Source organism: Cetorhinus maximus, chromosome 13, assembly GCF_964194155.1.
Source record: "Cetorhinus maximus chromosome 13, sCetMax3.hap1.1, whole genome shotgun sequence".
In the NCBI taxonomy this organism is placed as follows: Eukaryota; Metazoa; Chordata; class Chondrichthyes; order Lamniformes; family Cetorhinidae; genus Cetorhinus; species Cetorhinus maximus.
In genome coordinates, this window is record NC_135891.1 from 4,174,477 (window position 1) to 4,194,270 (window position 19,794).

General features: G+C 44.2%; 1 protein-coding gene across 1 annotated transcript in view; it reads left to right on the top strand.

The window, feature by feature from the left end:
* col9a3 (collagen, type IX, alpha 3) overlaps positions 1–19,414 on the top strand; it is a 149,684-nt gene extending 130,270 nt beyond the window's left edge. Inside the window, exons 30-32 of the mRNA XM_078554812.1 lie at positions 9,235–9,417; positions 11,975–12,052; positions 18,405–19,414. Of these exons, the coding sequence (XP_078410938.1) occupies positions 9,235–9,417; positions 11,975–12,052; positions 18,405–18,589 (446 nt within the window). The 3' untranslated portion in view covers positions 18,590–19,414. The remainder of the gene's footprint in view (positions 1–9,234; positions 9,418–11,974; positions 12,053–18,404) is intronic.
* Positions 19,415–19,794: the final 380 nt, after the last annotated feature.

The window sequence follows — 19,794 nt, forward strand, 5'->3', positions numbered from 1 at the left end:
CAAAAAGCCCCTTGCAATAATGGCCAATGTACCATTTGCTTTCCTAATTGCTTGCTGTACCTGCTTGCTAACTCTCTGTATGTCTTGTATGAAGCATCCAAAGCTCACCAAACTCTAAGATATAATTCTTTCTCACAAGTTAAAATATATTCTGTTTTTCTATTCTTCCTATCAAAGTGAATAACCTCATTTCCCCGCATTAAACTTCATCTGCCACTTTCTTGCCTGCTCACTTCACCTGTTTATACTGTATCTCTCTGTAGGCCCCGTGTCTCCCTCACAGCCTAGTTTTTGTAAGGTCAGCAAACTTAGATAAGTTACTCTCTGTCCTTTCATCTAAGTCATTAATATAGATTGTAAATAGCTGAGCCCCATTACTGACCCTTGCGGCTCTCCACTAGTAACAGCCTGAAAATGACCCACTTATTTCTACTCTCTACTTTCTGGCCAGTTACTAACTCTCTATTCATGCTAATCTTTTTTTACTTTATTCATTCACAGTTTGTGGGCATCGCTGGCTGGACCAGCATTTATTACCAATCCCTAATTGCCCTTGAGAAGGTGGTGGCGAGCCACCTTCTTGAACTGCTGCAGTCGTTTAAATACTGCCATATAAATGGGAGACTAGTATTCCAGAGACCCGGGGTAATGATCTGGGGACCTGAGTTCAAATCCCACCAAGGCAGATGGTGAAATTTAAATCCAATAAAAATCTGGAATTAAAGGTCTGACGATGACCATGCAACCATTGTCCTTCTCTTTAGGGAAGGAAATCTGCCGTCCTTACCTGGTACAGGTAAGAGAAGGACAATGCTGACCCATATGATACTCCAGACCCACAGCACTGTGGTGACTCTTAATTGCCCTTGTTCGGAGGGCATTTAGGGATGAACCAATCTGCAAGAGCAGGTCAGAGGCTAGGAATCCTGTGGCGAGTAACTCACCTCCCGACTCCCCAAAGCCCATCCACCATCTACAAGGCACAAGACAGAAGTGTGATGGAATACTCCCCACTTGCCTGGATGAATGTGGCTCCAACAACACTCAAGAAGCCTGACACTATCTGCTTGATTGGCACCCCATCTACAAATATTCACTCCCTCCACCACCGACGCGCAGTGACATCTGCAAGATGCACTGCAGGAACTCGCCAAGGCTCCTTAGACAGCACCTTTCAAACCCACAACCACTACCACCTGGAAGGACAAGGGCAGCAGAGACATGGGCACACCGCCACCTAGAAGTTCCCCTCCAAGCCACTCACCTGACTCAGAAATATATCGCCGTTCCTTCACTGTCGCTGGGTCAAAATCCTGGAACTCCCTCCCTAACAGCACTGTGGGTGTACCTACTCCACATGGACTGCAGCAGTTCAAGAAGGCAGCTCACCACCACCTTCTCTAGGACAATTAGGGATGGGTAATATAAATGCTGGCCCAACCAGCGAAGCCCACATCCCATTTATGAATGAAAAAAAAGTCCATGTGGTGTAGGTACACCCACAGTGCTGTTAGGGAGGGAGTTCCAGGATTCTGACCCAGTGACAGTGAAGGAACGGTGATATATTTCCAAGTCAGGGTGATGTGCGGCTTGGAGGGGAACTTGCAGGTGGTGGTGTTCCCATGCATCTGCTCTCTTTGTCCTTCAAGGTGGTAGAAGTCATAGGTTTGGAAGGTGCTGTCAAAGGAGCCTCGATGAGTTGTTGCAGTGCATCTTGTAGATGGTATACACTGCTGCTACTGTGCATCGGTGGAGGAGAGAGTGAATGCTTAAGGTGGTGGATGGGGTGCCAATCAAGCAGGCTGCTTTGACCTGGATGGTGTCAAGCTCCTTGAGTGTTGTTGGAGCTGAACTCATCCAGACAAGTGGAAAGTATTCCATGACACTCCTGACATGCACCTTGTAGATGGTTGACAGGCTTTGGGGAGTCAGGAGGTGAGTTACTTGCTGCAGAATTCCTAGCCTCAGGCCTGCTCTCGTAGCCATAGCATTTATGGCTAGTCCAGTTCAGTTTCTGGTCAATGATAACCCCTAGGATGTAGGTAATGGGGAATTCAGCAATGGTATTGCCATTGAATGTCAAGGGGAGATAGTAAGATTCTTTCTTGTTGGAGATGGTCATTGCCTGACACTTATGTGGTGTGAATGTTACTTGCCACTTATCAGCCTAAAACTGAATATTGTCCAGGTCTTTCTGCATATGGACATGGATTGCTTCAGTATCTGAGGAGTCGCGAATGGTGCTGAACATTGTGCAATTATCATTGAACATCTTCACTTCTGATCATGTGATGGAAGGCAGGTCATTAATGAAGCAGCTGAAGATAGTTGGGCCTAGGCACCACCCTAGGGAACTCTTGCAGCGATATCCTAGGACTGAGATGATTGACCTCCAACAACTAAAACCATCACCCTTTGTGCAATGACCCCAATCCCATGAGTCATAATTCTGTGTAATCATCTCTTGTGTGGCTCTTTATCAAATGCTTTCTAAAAGTCCAAATAGACTGCATCTATTGTTCCCCTTTATCCACCCTGCTGTTTACATCCTCAAAGAATTCTAATAGAGTTGTCAAACATGATTTCCCTTTCATAAAACCATGTTCATGGAAATTATACTGCACAGGAGGTCATTTAGCTCACCATGCCTGTACCAGCTCTTTGAAAGCATTATCCAACTAGTCGCACCTCTTTCTCGATAGCCCTGTAAATATTTCCCCTTCGAGTATTAACTCTTTGAAAGTTAATGTTGTCACCAAGGAATCCAATAGGGAATTCAGAAGGAACTTCTTAACTAGTGGTGAGAGTGTGGAACTCACTGCCACAGGGAGTGGTTGAAGTGAATAGTGCATTTAAGGGGAAGCTAGACAAGCATTTGAGGGAATAAATGGTTACGATGGTTGATTTAGATGAGATAAGATGGAAGGAGGCTTGACTGGAGTATAAACACCAGCATGGACTGGTTGGGCCAAATGGGCCTGTTTCTTTGCTGTATATCCTGTGTATGAATCTCTTTCCATCGCCCTTTCAGGGAGTGCATGTTAGATTATAACAACTCGCTGAGTATAACATTTTTTTCTCATATCACCTCTGATTCTTTTGTTAAATACCTCAAATCTGTGTTCTCCAACACTTTTCCCCGCCCAGAAATAGTTTCTCCTTGTTTGCTCTATTAAAACATTGCTAACAAGTCTATTATCAAATGCCTTTTGAAAGTCTACATACACAAAATCACTATCACAAAATGCACTATCTTCATCAACCTTCTCTGTTACTTCATCAAAGAACTCCTGCCTAATCATGTTATGATTTTCTAGGTGCACTGTTATCATGGCAGATGCAGGTGTAACATGAATAAGTGTGAAGTTATCCACTTTGGTAGGAAAATCAGAAGGGCAGAGTATTATTTAAATGGTGATGGATTGGGAAATGTTGATGTACAAAGGGACCTGGGTGTCCTTGTACACCAATCACTGAAAGCAAGCAGGCAGGTACAGCAAGCAGTTAAGAAGGCAAATGGTATGCTGGCCTTCATTGTGAGAGGACTTGAGTACAGGAGCCAGGATGTCTTACTGCAGCTGTACAGGACCTCGGTGAGACCACACCTAGAATATTGTATGCAGTTTTGGTCTCCCTACCTAAGAAAGGGTATACTTGCCATAGAGGGAGTGCAGCAAAGGTTCAGCAGACTGATTCCTGGATTGTCATATTGGGTCCACTAGGCCTATATTCACTGGAGTTTAAAAGAATGAGAGGGGATCTCACTGAAACATATAAAATTCTGACAGGGATGGACAGACTGGATGCAGGGATGATGTTTCCTCTGGCTGGGGGTGTCTAGAACAAGGCGTCACAGTCTCAGGATACCAGGTAGACCATTTAGGACTGAGACGAGGAAACATCTTCACTCAGAGGGTGGTGAACCTGTGGAATTCTCTACCACAGAGGGCTATGGAGGCCAAGTTACTGAGTATATTTAAGAAGGAAATAGACAGATTTCTGGACTCTAAAGGCGTCAAGGGTATGGGGAGAGAGCGGGAGTACGGTGTTGAGATAGAGGATCAGCCATGATCATATTGAATGGCGGAGCAGGCTCGAAGGGCTGAATGACCTACTCCTGCTTCTATTTTCTATGTTTCTGTGGGCAGAATATTACGCTCGGCATTCAGGTGCACGCCTGATACACCCGAGTAAAATGATACGTGATGACGTTGGGCGCGCGTCCTGACTCCATCGCGCACTCACGCAATATTTCATTCAGCGGGTGCGCAGCGGCCGATAATTAAAAGACCCATTAAGGTCATCAACAATCGAATTAAATTCAGATCTACGCTGCCCGTTCAACCTTACAGTTGGCGAGCCGGCAAAAAAGCCAAGCGGCCTTTATATTTTTTAGGAAACCTCATCCACGAGCGGGATGAGGTTTCCTAAAGCAAATAAACATTAAATAAAAACTTTATTTTGGAATTAAAAACATGTCCCATCTCATGAGGGGACATGTTTTATTAAATTTTTACTGTCTTTATTTTTTTTTTTACACAGCGCTTCAATCTCCCTGAGGCAGATCCGTCCCTCAGAGAGTTTGACGCGCTCTTTCTCGAGCATGCGTGAACTATGCTCCAGGCCCGACTCTCCCTCCCCCCGCCTCCCGCCCGCCCACGCAGGCAGCGCTCAGCATTGCCGCTTGTGATCTACACAGGGCGGGTCTTAATTGGCCCACCCCGCGTGAAATCACGGTGCGGAGCCAATCACGGGCTGCTTTCCAACCACCGCCGCCAAGCGCAAAATCCTGCCCTGTGTCACGGAAGAGTTTCACGTGTTTATAAAGAGATGTAGCTATCTCTTTCTTATCAAGAATCCAGAATCTTTAGAATTCTATACTCCAGGCGGCTGTCAATGCTCAACCACTGCGTGTATTCGATACTGAGATCGACAGAGTTTTGGACATTAAGGGAATCAAGGGACATGGGGGCCAGGTTGGGAAAGTCGTTGAGCCATTATGGCACTGAAGGAGGCCATTTGGCCCACCGAGTCCCTGCCCATGTCTGTTTGGGGTTGATGTAAATGATCAACCAAGATCTTATTGAATAGCGGGGCAGGCTCAAGGGGCCATATGACCTATTCCTGTTTCTATTTGTTATTTTCTTATAATGTTGCCCATGGTCAGCTGTCAAATATGTTTTTTCTTTTTTGGTGACAGAGTTCAGAGAAAGACTTTGGAACCCTCACCAAATTGTATATAATTTTGGGGGTGGGAGGAGGCTTGTGTGGTGCATAAGCACCAGCATGGATCTGTTGGGCCAAATGGTCTGTTATTGTGCTGTAAATTCTAGGTAAAATCTTAAAATTCTGACTGCGCAGAGATGGCTACCAGCCACAGTAACTCCACTTGAATCTTCATTGTGCATGTTAATTTGGCGAAATTGCATTGAAAAGGTTAGCAATTTACCACAGTAAATGTTGAAACGTTCACTGTGACTAAAATCATGACAATGGGATGTAGGGTACGTTAACAAGGTTTGTGTGTACCCCATACAGTTTTTAATTTTCTATGTAGAGTAGGGCAGCATTGAAATGGAAATATTATTTCTCATGGGCAGTTTGTCTCCGGGCACTGTTATGATTACATACGAACATATGAATTTGGAGCAGGAGTAGGCCATTCGGCCTGTCAAGCATGCTCTGCCATTTGATAAGATCATGCCTGATCTGATTGTGGTTTCTACATTCCTGTCTACCCCCTTTAACCTTTGACTCCCTTGTCAGTCAAGAATCTGTCTAATTCAGCCTTAAAAATATTCATTGATCCATGGTTCTCTCAGGAAGAGAATTCCACAGACTAATGACCCTCTGAGAGAAAAAAATTCTCCTCATCTCTGTCTCAATTGGGAGACCCCTTGTTTTCAAACTGTATCCCCCAGTTATAGTCTCTCCCATAAGGCGAATATTCTTTCAGCATTCACCCTGTCAAGTCCCCTTAACATCTTATTTGTTTCAGTAAGATCACCCGTCATTTTTCTAAACTCCAGTGGGTACAGGCACAACTTGTCCAACCTCTCCTCATAAGACAGGCCCTTAATCCCAGGAATCAGCCAAGTGAACCTACCCTGTATTGCTTCTAATGCAATTATATTCTTTCTTAAATAGAGACCAAAACTGTACACAATACTCCAGATGTGGTCTCACCAACCGCAGCAAAACTTTGCTACTTTTAAATTCCATTTCCTTTGTGATAAACAACAACATTCCATTTGCCTTCCTACTCACTGGCTGTACCTGCATACTGACATTTTGTGATTCATGTACTGGGACACCAAAATCCCTCTGTACCATCGAGTTCGGCAATCTCTCTCTATTTAAATAATATACTGCTTTTCTATTCTTCCTTCCAAAGTGGGCAAGTTCACACTTTCCCACATTATCCTCCATTTAGAACTAGGGGTCGCTGTTTAAAAATAATGGGCAGGATTTTCACGCACCCGACCCAATTGGGCGTAAAATAGCGCGTGATGACGATGACGTCAGGTGAGCGTCCCGACGCCATCGCACGCTCACGCAATATTTCGGTCAGCAGGCACGCGCCTCCGCCAACAATTAAGAGGCCCTATTAAGGCCATTAAAGTTTCAATTAGCGGGGATTTTCTGCTGCCCGTCCAATCTTATGGCTGGGCGGGTGGGCGAATCGGCCGGGCGGCCTTTGCATTTTTGAGCAAACCTCATCCAAGGGCGGGATGAGGTTTCCAAGATTAATTTGAAAAAAAAACAGTAAAATGTTTTGACACAAACTTCAGCATCCATATGTTTAGGTGACTCATTCTGATGTGTGGGCATTTTTTTTCCTGGATTTTTAAATCTGTTTTTATTGAATTTAAATTCTTCAGCTCCCTGAGGCAGCTCTCTGCCTTCAGGGAGCTTTCATTCCACGTTCCCCCCACGCCCGCACTGACTTCAGCACTTGGCCTCCTCCTGCTCCCACCCCGGCAGTGCTGGGCCTTTCAGTGCCCGCTTCACACTGGCAGACGCCGTTAATTGGCCAGCCAGTGTGAAATCGCAGTTGGGGGGCACATCGCGGGTGGCGGTCCATTCTCCAGCTGCACCCGGGCCCACCAATCGCGGCCACCCGCTGACCCGAAAACCCTGCCCAATGGGTTGCCAATTTAAGACAGCAATGAGGAGAAATATATTTCTCTTGGAGGGTTATGAGTGTTTGGAACTCTCTTCCGCAAAAGGGCGGTGGAAGCAGAGTCTCTGAATATTTTTAAGGCAGAAGTAGATAGAGTCTTGATAAGCAGCGGAGTGAAAGGTTATAGGAGGTAGGCGGGAATGTGAGGCTGGGGGTATTGAGGTTAAAATCAGGTCAGCCATAATCGTTTTGAGTGGTGGAGCAGGCTCGAGGGGCTGAGTAGTCCACTGGTCCTAATTCATATGTTCGTATGTACGTGCCAAATCTTTGCCCACTCACTTAACCTATCTATATCCTTTGCAGACTCTGTATATCCACTCCACAACTTACTTTCCTACCTTTGTGTCATCAGCAAATATAGCAACCATACATTCGGTCCCTTCATCCAAGTCATTGATATAAGTCATAAATAGTTGAAGCCCCAGCAATGATCCCTGTGGCAGTCCACTTGTTACATCTTTCCAACCTGATAATGATCTATTTATCCCTACGCTCTGTTTCCTGTTAGCTGGATTGATCCTCTATACATGCTAATATGTTACGCCTGCACCATGAGGTCTTATTTTGTGTAGTAACCTTTGATGTGGCACCTGGTCAAATTCCTTATGTAAATCTAAGTACATCACATCTACAGGTTCCCCTTTATCCATGTTGCATGCTACTTCCTTGTAAAAATTGATATAACGATGCATAGGTAAATCTCAAAATGGGAGCATGTCTCTTCTTGATGAATTCGAAAAACTATTCTCCAGTACTTGGGAATTTCAAAATTAAGTCAATGAGAAACCTAAGGTACATAGGTTGGTTCCAACTTAGAACTAAAAATGGGTTTTAAACTTTTTGTTGTACTTATTTTACAAAAATGTTGAATTTAATTGACAAATTTACATAATTCTGAGTCTTTACCACTGAATTAAATTCTTGTGTTGCACAATTATATCCAACATGAGATAATGAAATTGCACATCCCATTCTTCATGGTTCGGAGAGGAACCTGCTTTGCTGATCCTTTCTTCCTGCTCAGTGGCTCTTAACTCTTAAAAGCCCTAGACCAGCCAGGACCTGAACATTATGCCCATATCTAGGATGGATGCTGCAACACTTCTCCCACATTCTGAGACAGGGTTTAAGAGAAAGGGTATCCAGCCTCCAACCTTCACCTCCACAATCTTCCATGTCAATCTCGGTGTTATTGAAACTGCTGCCCTTCACTGAAATTTTCCTTCTTGTTTCTCTTAAAATTGAAATACACAATGTGTTCTATTCATTGAATATGCAACACCCTGAGATTAAGCATTAACTCATCACCCCGTAATATAAAGTGTTAATATCCAGGACTTCAAAACTGGGTTCCGTTGCCTCTCTTGGTCCTTATTCCTCCTAAAATCTTTAAACCCTAAGTTTGGTACCATCTAAGCCAAGTTGATTGATTTCATCTTCTCTCCTACCCTTTTCTACCTTGGTGGTGTTCAGCCTTGGCCTTTAACCCAGTATTTCCAATTTAAACAAAACACTGGATTAGAATGAACTCAAGAATATAATGTGTTGTTGAGCAGGACAAGTCCTGGGGACACATCACAGTGCAGTACTAAAGGATTGTCAGAGAAACCATCTTTTTGATGCGATGCCAAAGCAATGCCCATCTTCCCTCTCAGATGGATATAAAAGATCCCATGGTGCTACTTGAAGAAGAGCAGGGCAGTGCTCCTGGTGCCTTGGTGAACATTTATTCACCAATGAACACCATCGGCAACAGAATATTCATGGTCATTCATCGGATTCCTTTTTGGTGGTATGTTGTGTGTTGCTGAATTGGAAAAGATAGCAGACTTAGACTGCATTGGCTGTGAAGCATTTAAGACATCTGAGGATGTGAGAGGTGCTGTATAAATGCAAGTTTTTCCATCTTGCTTTGTTACAGAAGTGAAGAGTCCAAATACTAAAAGATGCCTGTAATGTACCAATGCCTGAACTCATGTGGTAATAGGGAATTGGTTTAAATCTCTAACAAGAATAAGTATTTAATAACGAGTTGAATTTTCTTCTTCCAGATCAAATTGCATTGTTAGCAAATAATCTGAGGAGGCCAATGGCCCCTGGAATGACAGGACGGCGTGGTCCCGCTGGGCCTCCAGGCCCACCAGGGCCAAAGGGCGGAGTTGGTCACCCGGGCAGACGAGGCCCAACAGGATTAACTGGACCATCGGGAGAACTTGGCGATACAGGCCCGCGAGGTAAGAACGAGTTGGAAGGGTTTGTCCCGTAAGCTAATACTTAGCCACTTGAGAGTACTCTGTATAATAATTTTTAAAAAAAGCTGAGCTGGCTATTTGTGCTGTAGTTGTTTTCGGGATGCGGGCATCGCTGGCAAGGCCAGTGTTCATTGCTTAGCCTTAGTCACCTTGAGAAGGTCGTGGTGAGCCTTCTCTTTTGAACCACTGCAGTCCCTGTAGTGATAGTGCTCCCAGAATGGTGTTGGGTAAGGAATTCTTGGATATTAATTTCAAGAATTTAAGGAACAGTGGTATATGTCAAATCCAGGATGGTCTGTGACTTTAGAAAGTCACTTGGTGGTGATGGTGATCCCATGACATTTCTGCTCTTGTAAGATCATAAGAACATAAGAAATAGGAGCAGGAGTAAACCAGGTAGCCCGTTGAGCCTGCTCCGCTATTCCAAACAATCATGGCTGACCTTCAGCTTCAACTCCACTTTCCTGCCTATTTCCCAAATTCCTTGATTCCCTGAGAGACCAAAAATCTGTCTGCCTCAGCCTTAAATATATTCAATGATGGAGCATTCACAATCCCCTGGGGTAGAGAATTCCAAAGACTCACAACCCTTTAAGTGAAGAAATTTCTCCTCATCTCAATCCTAAATGATCGTCCCTTTATCCTGAGACTGTGCCCTCACGTTCTAGATTCCCCAGCCAGGGGAAACAGCCTCTCAGTGTCTATGCTGTCAAGACCTGTTAGAATCTTATGTTTCTTGGTGACAAAGGTTATAGGGCACGGAGGTGCTGTGGTGAAAATCTGATGAGTTACTGCAGTGTACCCGCTGTACCCACAGGGCTGTAATGATGGTGAAGGGTGGATATTGAGTTCAATCAAATCAACTGCTCTCCACCATCCAGATGCTCAGAGTTTAAATTCCAAAGTTGCTCATCAGTGAAGAACTGAGTCCTTTATCCTGTTGTGTTTGAAAGTGGCAGAGAAGCGCCCAACTACCATGTGACTGGTTGTGTTGATGGCCAGTTGGATCAGAGATAATACAATGATTTTTTAACCAGCATTTAGTGTGCACACTTCATGCCAGCAAGTTGGTAAGGAAAAGTCAAAGGGATCAGGAAAGGGTTGGCCATATTTAATGTCTTGAAGAGGGACACATTTTTGATGAATCCAACTTTAGACATCCACGAAGCCTGCCTCCGAGTCTGGTTGTTTGAGCTGATGCTGATGAAGGTTTCCATATACCGTACAAATGGATGGCCATTTGGCCCAATGTTCCTCTGCCAGCTCTTTGGTGGAGCTGTCCAATTAATCCCACTCTTCTGCCCTTTTCCTATAGACCTGTATCTCTTTTCTCTTCAATTTGCTTTTGAAAGTTACTATTGAATCTGTTTCAACTGCCCTTTCTGATCATAACACCAACCTTGTTTTTATTTTCTCCCCCTTTCCGCAAGCCACATGTTTCCTGTTCAAAGTGATGGTGGCTGCTGCTTTCAGGTTATTTTTTAATGGAAATTATAAACAGAAGCAAAAAAAAGTCTCTTTTTGAGAGAATGGCAAGAGCATTGGTTTGCACATTGTAAAGTTATCTGGAGCCAGATGAGAAGTTCTCCAGTGACAAGTCTACCAGGTTCCATCAGTGAGCCTGGTTGGCCAGTTGATCATCAACAGTCCCCTGGTGCACTGTCTCAGGTATCAACTACACCTCCTTGATCCCAAAAGGGCTCTGTATACAACTTATACAGATCATTGTAGGTGTCAGCCTTGGCTCGGTGGTAGCGAACATTCAGCCCCGGTCTGTGCTGCTGTTTATGCTCCATAACCCACTTCATCTCACCTGATCATCATATCCTTCTATTTCTTTCTCCCGCGTGTACTTATCCAGCTTCCCCTTAAATACATCTGTGCTATTCGCCTCAACCACTCCGTGGGGTAGCACGGAGTAACATTTTCTCTTGAATTCTTTATTGGATTTATTAGTAACTGTCTTATATTTATGGCCTCTACTTTTGGTGTCTCCCAAAAGTAGAAATAATTCTCCTCTATGTTTATCTTATTAAACCCCTTCGTAATTTTAAAGACCTCAATCAGGTCACCCCTTAGCCTTCACTTTTCTAGAGAATAGAACCCCACCCTGCTCTGTTTGGTAGAAAACATGTACATGTTGGAATATTCTGCTGGAATTGTACTTTATAGTCATTAACGTTAGATGAGCTTTGAGAGCAGACAGAGAATTCCGCGATCTGCAGGACTTCAGGCATTTCCACTGTAGTGGGAAATGAGCAAAATATAAATATTTCATAATCAGGTAGGTATAAAACAGATTGGTGAAAATCTAGCGCTGAAAATCATTATTTAGTTCCAATTATCTGCATTGTATGTTGTGAAGGAAGTTGGCGGAGGTTAAATAAATCTAAATTACTGAAGACTAATTTATTGAAGGTAGTGTAGATTAGTATGAAAATAAAGAACATATTACTGAAAGCTGTTGTCCTCAGCACCTAACAGCTCTGTTGAATAATGTTGTGTCCATTCTGAAACTTTCCCCTTTGTTCAACTCAAGGTGACCGTGGTGTCAAGGGAGACAAGGGCGTTATCGGCAAAGCAATTGATGGTTTAGTAGGACCTCAAGGACCTCCAGGTATGTTGCTAAGTAATAGGGATATTAATTTTGTGAACTTGAGCTCCTACTGAGAAGCTTTGCCCTGCTGGAACACAGACTTGGAGTTTTATATGTGGAGCCTCCTTCATTTTTTTGTTCATTGACTGCTTTAAATTTTGCATCAAAGAATGTTATACATTAATCATTCTGCTCCAGGATAATTTTAAAAATGTGTTTACTGTGATGTGAAATATGCAATTTATTACGTTTGAGGTTTAGATAAATGTTACTGCCGATCTCTGTAATGTCCTCCAGTCTTATAACCCTCCAAGGTCTCTGTGATCCTCCAAGACTGGCCTCTTGTACGTACATCCTCAATTTTCTTCCATGCACCATTGGCGGCTCGAGCCTTCAGCTGCCCGAGTCTTAAACTCTTAGGAGAGAATTTTCCCCCCGTCTGGGGGGTTGTGCAGGGATGGGCGCGGACCCAATTGGTGCCCCCGATTGGGTCCACGCCACCATTTTACATGGGTAGGCCAACTAAAGACCGCCCAGCGTGACGCACACCCGGAAGCGCTGAACACTCCCTGTGTGTGTGCGGGGTGGGGGGTTCCCTGAGTCAGGAGTGTGTCCTTTCGTGCATGCTTCAGGGAGGTTAGTTTTAAGTTTTAATAAAGAAAAAAAAATTTAAGACGTCCCCTCATGTGACACTGTCACATGAGCTGGGACGTGTCAATGATTTATAATGAAAAAATGTATTTAATTTATAATATATAATCCCGCCCGTGGATGAGGTTCCATGAAAAATGCGAAGGCCGCCTGGGCTCTTCGCCTGCCCCCCCGACAACCTTAAGGTTGGACGGGCAGCTTTCTCAATAGCCTTAATTAGTTAATTAATGGCCTTAGCAGGCCTTTGACAGTTTGGCGGGCACACAGCCGAGTTGGCTGCACGCCCGCCAAACTGAAAATCTAAATGACCCGCGGTGATGTCGGGACGCGCAGCCAACGTCGCCCCCACGTCATTTTACGCCTTGACGAGCAGGCCCCTCCCCTGCTCGCCGAGCCGAAAATTCTCCCCCTTACTCTTTGCCAGGAATGAGAATTAAACAACCAGTGATCAAACACCAGCAATAATGGTCCTGTAACATTTGTCAAACATTTAACGACCCACTGTCAAAAAATTCATTTATCAGCTATTTGAAAAGTTTTAAGGGAATCAAATTAAATCATTTCTCATAAAGCAACATGAAAGTGTCAGAACTGCTGCGCTACTTAGGAGTGCGGAGAGAGAAACACAGAAAATACTTGCGAATCTTAAAACTGATATTGAGCTTCTTTGCAAGATGGAACCATTTGATTATGGATAGACCAATGAAACCTATGAAAGTTGCATCGAACACTTTTGTGTTGGAATGCCTAATTAATTCCATGAACCGGGACTAAGGTTGTGACAAAATAATACAGTCAAATGAATGTGGGTCTGCGGAACTTCGAGAGACTCTGATAGACCTTTAAAATAATCTGATTTGAAACTAAATAGCTATTGGTGTACAAAATAAAGAGGCTTTGATCAGAATCCAAAGCTTTCATTGACACATACAAAGGTAGTGAACTAGCAACAAAGAAGCTGAAGGAAACAAGTCTAGAAAGATGTGCACTGTTCAATGAGACAGGAGGAAGACAATCCAGATGTGAAGCTCAAGAAATATTGGAAAGTTCCTCAGAACGTAAGCATTGTGGTAAACATCGGCCCAAATATTCCCTTTGGGGTTGGAGCCCCTATTTTCGACCCTGATCAGACAAAAAGAAATGCACACTTCCCTTCCTCTGATTTTTCTGGGCAATCTTTCAATGGAGGATCCAGCAGAACTGACTCAGTGAAGGAAACCTCAGAGGGAACAGCAGAGAGAACCCATGCAGAGGCCTCACTTTTACAGCACTAGCTGCCATATTCTGTTAAATAAAGAGTTTAAACGTCCCAAAGCTTCTTCGAAAAGCTACGTAGAGAAGGTAAGTGGTTAAGGGGATAGGGTAACAGTTGGGTAGGGTTGCGGATGAGTAAGGTGGCAGGTGGTTCATGGGGGTAGATGGGTCAGTTCAGGAGGAGTTGTCAGGTCAGGGTCTAGTCAGATAGGGAGGTAGTTGATGGGATCAAGGGGGTAGTCAGGTTGGATCTGGGGGGAGTGAGGGGGGATTTGGGAGGTAGTTGATGGGGTCAAGTGGGTAGCCAGGTGCTGAGGTCAAGTCAGGTTGGATCTGGGGGGAGTGAGGGGGGATTTGGGAGGTAGTTGATGGGGTCAAGTGGGTAGCCAGGTGCTGAGGTCAAGTCAGGTTGGATCTGGGGGGAGTGAGGTAGTGGAGGCTAGCCAGGTTGGGTTGGGGGTTAAGGGAGGAGATGGGGGGGTTGGAGGGAGTCAGGGAATTAGGTGGGGTGTCAGGGGGTCAGGGGTTAATTTGGGGGGGGCGGTGTGGTGTGGTCAATGTGAGTGATTAGGTGGTCAGTTGTATAGTTACCCAGGAGTTAGACTGGGTTTTTTTCTGTCTAACATTACTTGGGTAGGTTGGAACTGTCCAAAGTCTCCAACTGTAACTCGGAGTTGGAGACATTTTTGGAGGGTCCTAGGGAGCAGGGAATTGTTCATCGGAAGTTCAATCTTCCCAGGCAATTTCCACAGATTCCTTGTGTTGGGATTTCCGAGGGGTCCCTTAGCACGTCTTCTGTGGTACGTCCAGTCCCTGACCAGCCAGAGACCTGACGATCTGGGCCATTGGGTCAGAAAGGAAAATAATGGCCAGAATTTTGACGTTGGCGTGTGGGAGTGGGCCTGGCATGCCGATGCCTAAAATGACGCATGGTGATGTTGGGTGTGCGTCCCAATGTCAGCGCACATCATTTAGATATTACGTTCAGCGGGTACGCGCCCGCCGAACTGTCAAAGGCCTATTAAGGCCATTAAAAAACCAAAGTAGTTGTCAACGCTGCCCGTCCAACCTTAAGGTTAGCGGCCAGGGGAAGAGCCTAAGCGGCCTTTGTGTTTTTCAGGAAATCTCATCCACAGGCGGAATAAATAAATAATTTTTGCCCAATTCATAAACATGTCCCAGCTCATGTGACACTGTCACATGAGGAGACGTGTCTAAATAATTTTTCACTTTATTATTTATGACTTTTATTATGTACTTAATCTCCTTGAGGCAGCTCCATGCCTCAGGGAGATTTCTGCGCTCTTTCAAGCGCACGCGCGAAAGAGCGCAGGCCCCGATCCTCCCTCCTCCCCCCCACCCGCACAGGTAGCGCTGAACGCCTTAATTGGCCCGCCCACGTAAAATGGCGGAGGTTGGCTCAGCTCCCACCTGCGCCCACACCCGACCGGCCTGCCCGACATTCAGAAAATTCTCCCCAATCTGTCCTGCTTGGGGTCGGATCTGTAATGTGTGCAAAGGACAGAAGCATTTCACAACCTAGTGCCCAAGCCCAGAAATCAGAAGAGTGAAAAACTGTAGATACTGTAGATGAATCCAGTTGCGACTCTGAAAACAGTCAGGCTCTCTTGCTTGAATTTGCTGGACCTGTAGAAGACCAACAAATGATATGTCAAACTGCTCAAAAACAGCAAATAAGGAAAACCTCAGCTTTGATGTAAAGCTACTTTCAATGTGCTAATTTAGATGATGACTCAACTGTAAGAGAGCTGCAGGATTCTAAATCTTTAATGCTTATGTTTAATAAAACTGAATCTAAGCAATTAAAGGAAAGGGCAAGCTTCCAGAAGTCTTAATAGGGGATAAAGTTACAAGCTGGAAGGTAAATTATGGATAAACAACATGGATTTGTAATAGGCAAATCATATTTGATAGATGTAAACCTTTGAGGAAATAATGGAATGTATTGAAAATGGAAATGCAGTTGATTTTGTGTATAGATTTTGAAAAGTAGTCTGATAACATGCCTCACAGGAGGCTTGTTGATAAAATTAAGGTGCACAATATTGAAGGGAATATGGCAGTATGGATGAATAATTAAAGAGTGTAAAATAGAGCAGCGATTAATGAATGTACTTTGCACTGGAGGTATGTAAATAGTGGTGCCCCCACCAGGGGTAAATGTTAGGACTTGCTCTTCTCATTATATATATATATATATAACACTTAAATGATTTGGACTTTTATGGGATATAATATCAAAATTAGCAAATGATCCAGTAATAGGGCACATGATTAAGTGACTATAGGCCATCTTTGGCTATTTTTAAGTGTAAATGGGCTGATTGAGCAGGAGGCAAGCTTGGGGCCCAATTCGAGGGACCAACTGCCTCCAGGAGGTGGGAGCTGCCTGTATGGTGCCAGCGGCAAAGACAGGTGGTAGCCATGTCGGGGCCTGCCGCTGCCTTGCCGATGATAGCAGGCGGCTCACGAAAGCCATCAGTGAAAACTCTCGGTAGAAACCTTGTCAAAGATCTTGGCAAAATTAAACTCCTTAATCAGGTCCAGTTCTACTGAAAAAGATCCAACTTCTCAATTTGGTGTCATTGCTGTAAATCAATGCTGCACATTTTATTATTGCGTAATATATTTTACCTATGATGTGGTACCAAAATCTATTCCAGCTCCAGTCTAACTAAGGTACTAGGTGAACATCACTTCTTGCTTTCATATTCTACAACCCTAATTACAAAACCAAGAACTTTGCTTATGGTTTTACAGAATGTTGTCAGAATGTTTGACCAATGTCCACTCTTGAATAAGCCACAACTTCCTCCAGCTAAATGTTGGAAAGATTGAAGACATTGGGATGAATTTTACTGTGGGGGTGGGGGGGGAGGGATAGATTACCTGCACCTCCCAAGCCGAAAAGTCCATTGGCACCTCTCCAACCAGAAGGCTAACTGCCCCGCAGTGCTAGTAGGCTGGGGGTGGCCTTAATTACTTGATAATGAAACTTCTGCCACTTGGGGAAAGGAAGCACCATTGGAGAGAGCTACTGGCCAATCTGATTGGCTGGCAGCTCTGTAGTCGCAGCAGTGCCAGAACACCCCAGTGGCCACTGCTGAAACTCCAAGGAGGCCTGAGAAGAACTGAAGGTCTCTCCCGGACTTAAGGTAAGCCTGAGGATTTGGGGCAGGCACATTTTCGGGACCCCAGCAAGTGGGGTAGGGGAGTGGGTGGTCATTTTAGAGAGGTGGTGGGGGGAGGCACAAAGAGGAAGTACCATCTTGGGGGCTGCCCCCAATGGGCACAGGGGACACCCCCCTCACCCACAAAAGGAGGTACAGCCCCTTCCTGCCTGCCTTTGGCCCAAGCTGTCAAAGCTGCCAAGTTGGCATAACATAACATAGCGGCAGAAGCAGATTGAGGCCCTTAAGTGGCTGTTAATTGGCCACTTAAGGGCCTCAATAGGCCTAAGGTTGGGGGGGGAAGGGGCATGGCAGACTGCCTGGTGCCTTATCTGCACCCCCATAATATGAGGTCATGTCGGGGGAGGTCAGGAAGGCTGTGAGCTGGCCATCCACTTTATTTTATGTGTTCCCCTGCCTTCAAATATGCCTGTGGAGGACTGTAAAATTCACCCCACTATCTTTGATGGCTGTCACAAACTCAATTTCCTTGATACCAATTCCATTCCCCCTCCCTGGCCATTGTCCTGGCCTGAACCAGACTGAGTTTCCAGCCAAGAATCCCTTTGTGACGTAGACCTCTTACAGAGCCTGCTTTAACCTATCTGCTGCTGAAACTCTGATTGATGTTGTTATCACCTCCGGATGTGGTTATTCCAGTGTTTTCCTGGCTTTCTTCTTCAATTGTTCATAAACTTCACAGTAAGTTCTGCTACTTATATCTTATCCCACGTAAAGTCCTGCTCACTTTTCGCCTCCACACCCTGACTGGCTTACATTTGCTCCCTTTCACCCAACACCTCAAATTTAAAACTTGCACCCTTGTGTTTATATTGCTTTAATGCCCGTTGCCCCTCCATCTCTTTACTGTTTTCCAGCGTAATAAACCATCCCTCCTTACCAGAAAGCTCTGTTGCTTTGTCTCATGCATCAATGATGACTGTGCTTACATCTCACACTCTGGATTCCCTCCACGAATCCTTTCTCTCTAATTCCCTTTCCACCACTTAAGATTGTCCTTAAAACCCATCTCTTTCATCAAGCCTTTGGTCACCCCTCCTAGTCTTGGGTGTCCATTTGTGGCTGATTTTGTCTGTGTGAAGTTCCTAGGGGTGTTTTTTATTGGAAAGGAGCTGTTTTTTGTTGTTATTACCTATTTGTGTCACCATCTTCTCAACTTGTAAATCTGAACACCAAGGTCTCTCTATTGCCTTACATAAGGTTTTAATTGCCACAGTCCCTTTCTCTGTCACTTTCTGTATGTCTCCCGTCTGTAGGGCCCCTGGGAACCATGGGACTTAGTAAGAATGGACGAAATGGAGCACAAGGTGACCCAGGCCCTCCAGGAGAGCTGGGACGAGCTGGAAGAAATGGCGCTATGGGAACACCAGGAATCTGCGACACCTCTGCTTGCCAGGGAGCTATCGCGGCAGTAAAATCAGGAAGTCCCAAAAAATCGTGAAAGGTGTGATCAGAGAAGCAAGTAAGAAGATAACTTGAAACAAAGCCCAGTTCCTCCTGAGATTGAGTGAATAGAAAGAGACAACAAAAACAAGGACAACTGATCAATGTTTTGGCTCCTGGTACCAAAGTGTCTTATAAATATGTTCATGAGAAGGTGCTAAAAACAGACACTTCGCTTTTAATCACGTGTTTCTTCATCATTTTTCAATTCTGTTTGAGATCTGCAAAGATTATCTGCCCTTAGTCTTGCCTGGTTAGAATGTTCCATTTTTTTTAAACACTTATTTCTTTAGTTTTTCTACTCCATTTCTTCTCATTGCCTCTTAAACAATACCCTCAATTATTAATGCTTACCTCGATAAGAAGCACCCTATTGTAATTATTGACTTTACAGTATCTGAACTGTGAGGGGTTACACTGTACATATGATATAAATTTAATGGTCATAATGTTTTGTATAGTACCCTAAATTCAGAAACATTAACAAACTCCCAATTTCAGACATTGACATAACCAATGGTTACAAGCAAAGATTTACACCATTTTGTGCCCGTGTGTGTTTTTTTTCCCTCCCCTGAATGTGCGCTTATCCTAGTTTAACAAGTTTTGTGTGGAAATTGCAAGTTTTTGTGAATTCTGAGTAACAATTTGTGGTTTGTTGTTACTATATTCCGTCCCATCTTGTAACATTTTCCATAAATTAATAAATCCCTGTCAAACTCCTGCATCCACTATGAACTGTAACCAGTCAGTATCCTTGACTTAAAATAGTATTTATTATTTGTGGGTGCCTGTTGTCTGTAAAATAAAGCTGTTGCCACCATCTGTTGTAAGATAATGAATAAAGCCACTTTTCAGAAAAAAAGGAACACTTAACTCAGTCCCAGCAATTGCCAATCTGAACTTAGGTTCCAGCTCAGACAAGAAGGCAGTGCTATGTAAATACGAACATCAGCTTGTGTAGTATGTAAAGGGAGTAAGTAAAGGGCAAGATGAGATTTTTTTTTTTAAATGCAGCAAGTTATGATCTGGAATGTGTAGTATGTGGGAAAAAGACAGAGGAGTGGAATTAATTGGAGAACTTTTTCAAAGAGCCAGCACAGGCAATGGGCCAAATGGCCTCCTTCTGTGCTGTGATTTTAAACTGGAAAAAGCCATATTTTTTTTTCATTTCTGTGAACTATTGAAGCAATACTAGCACAA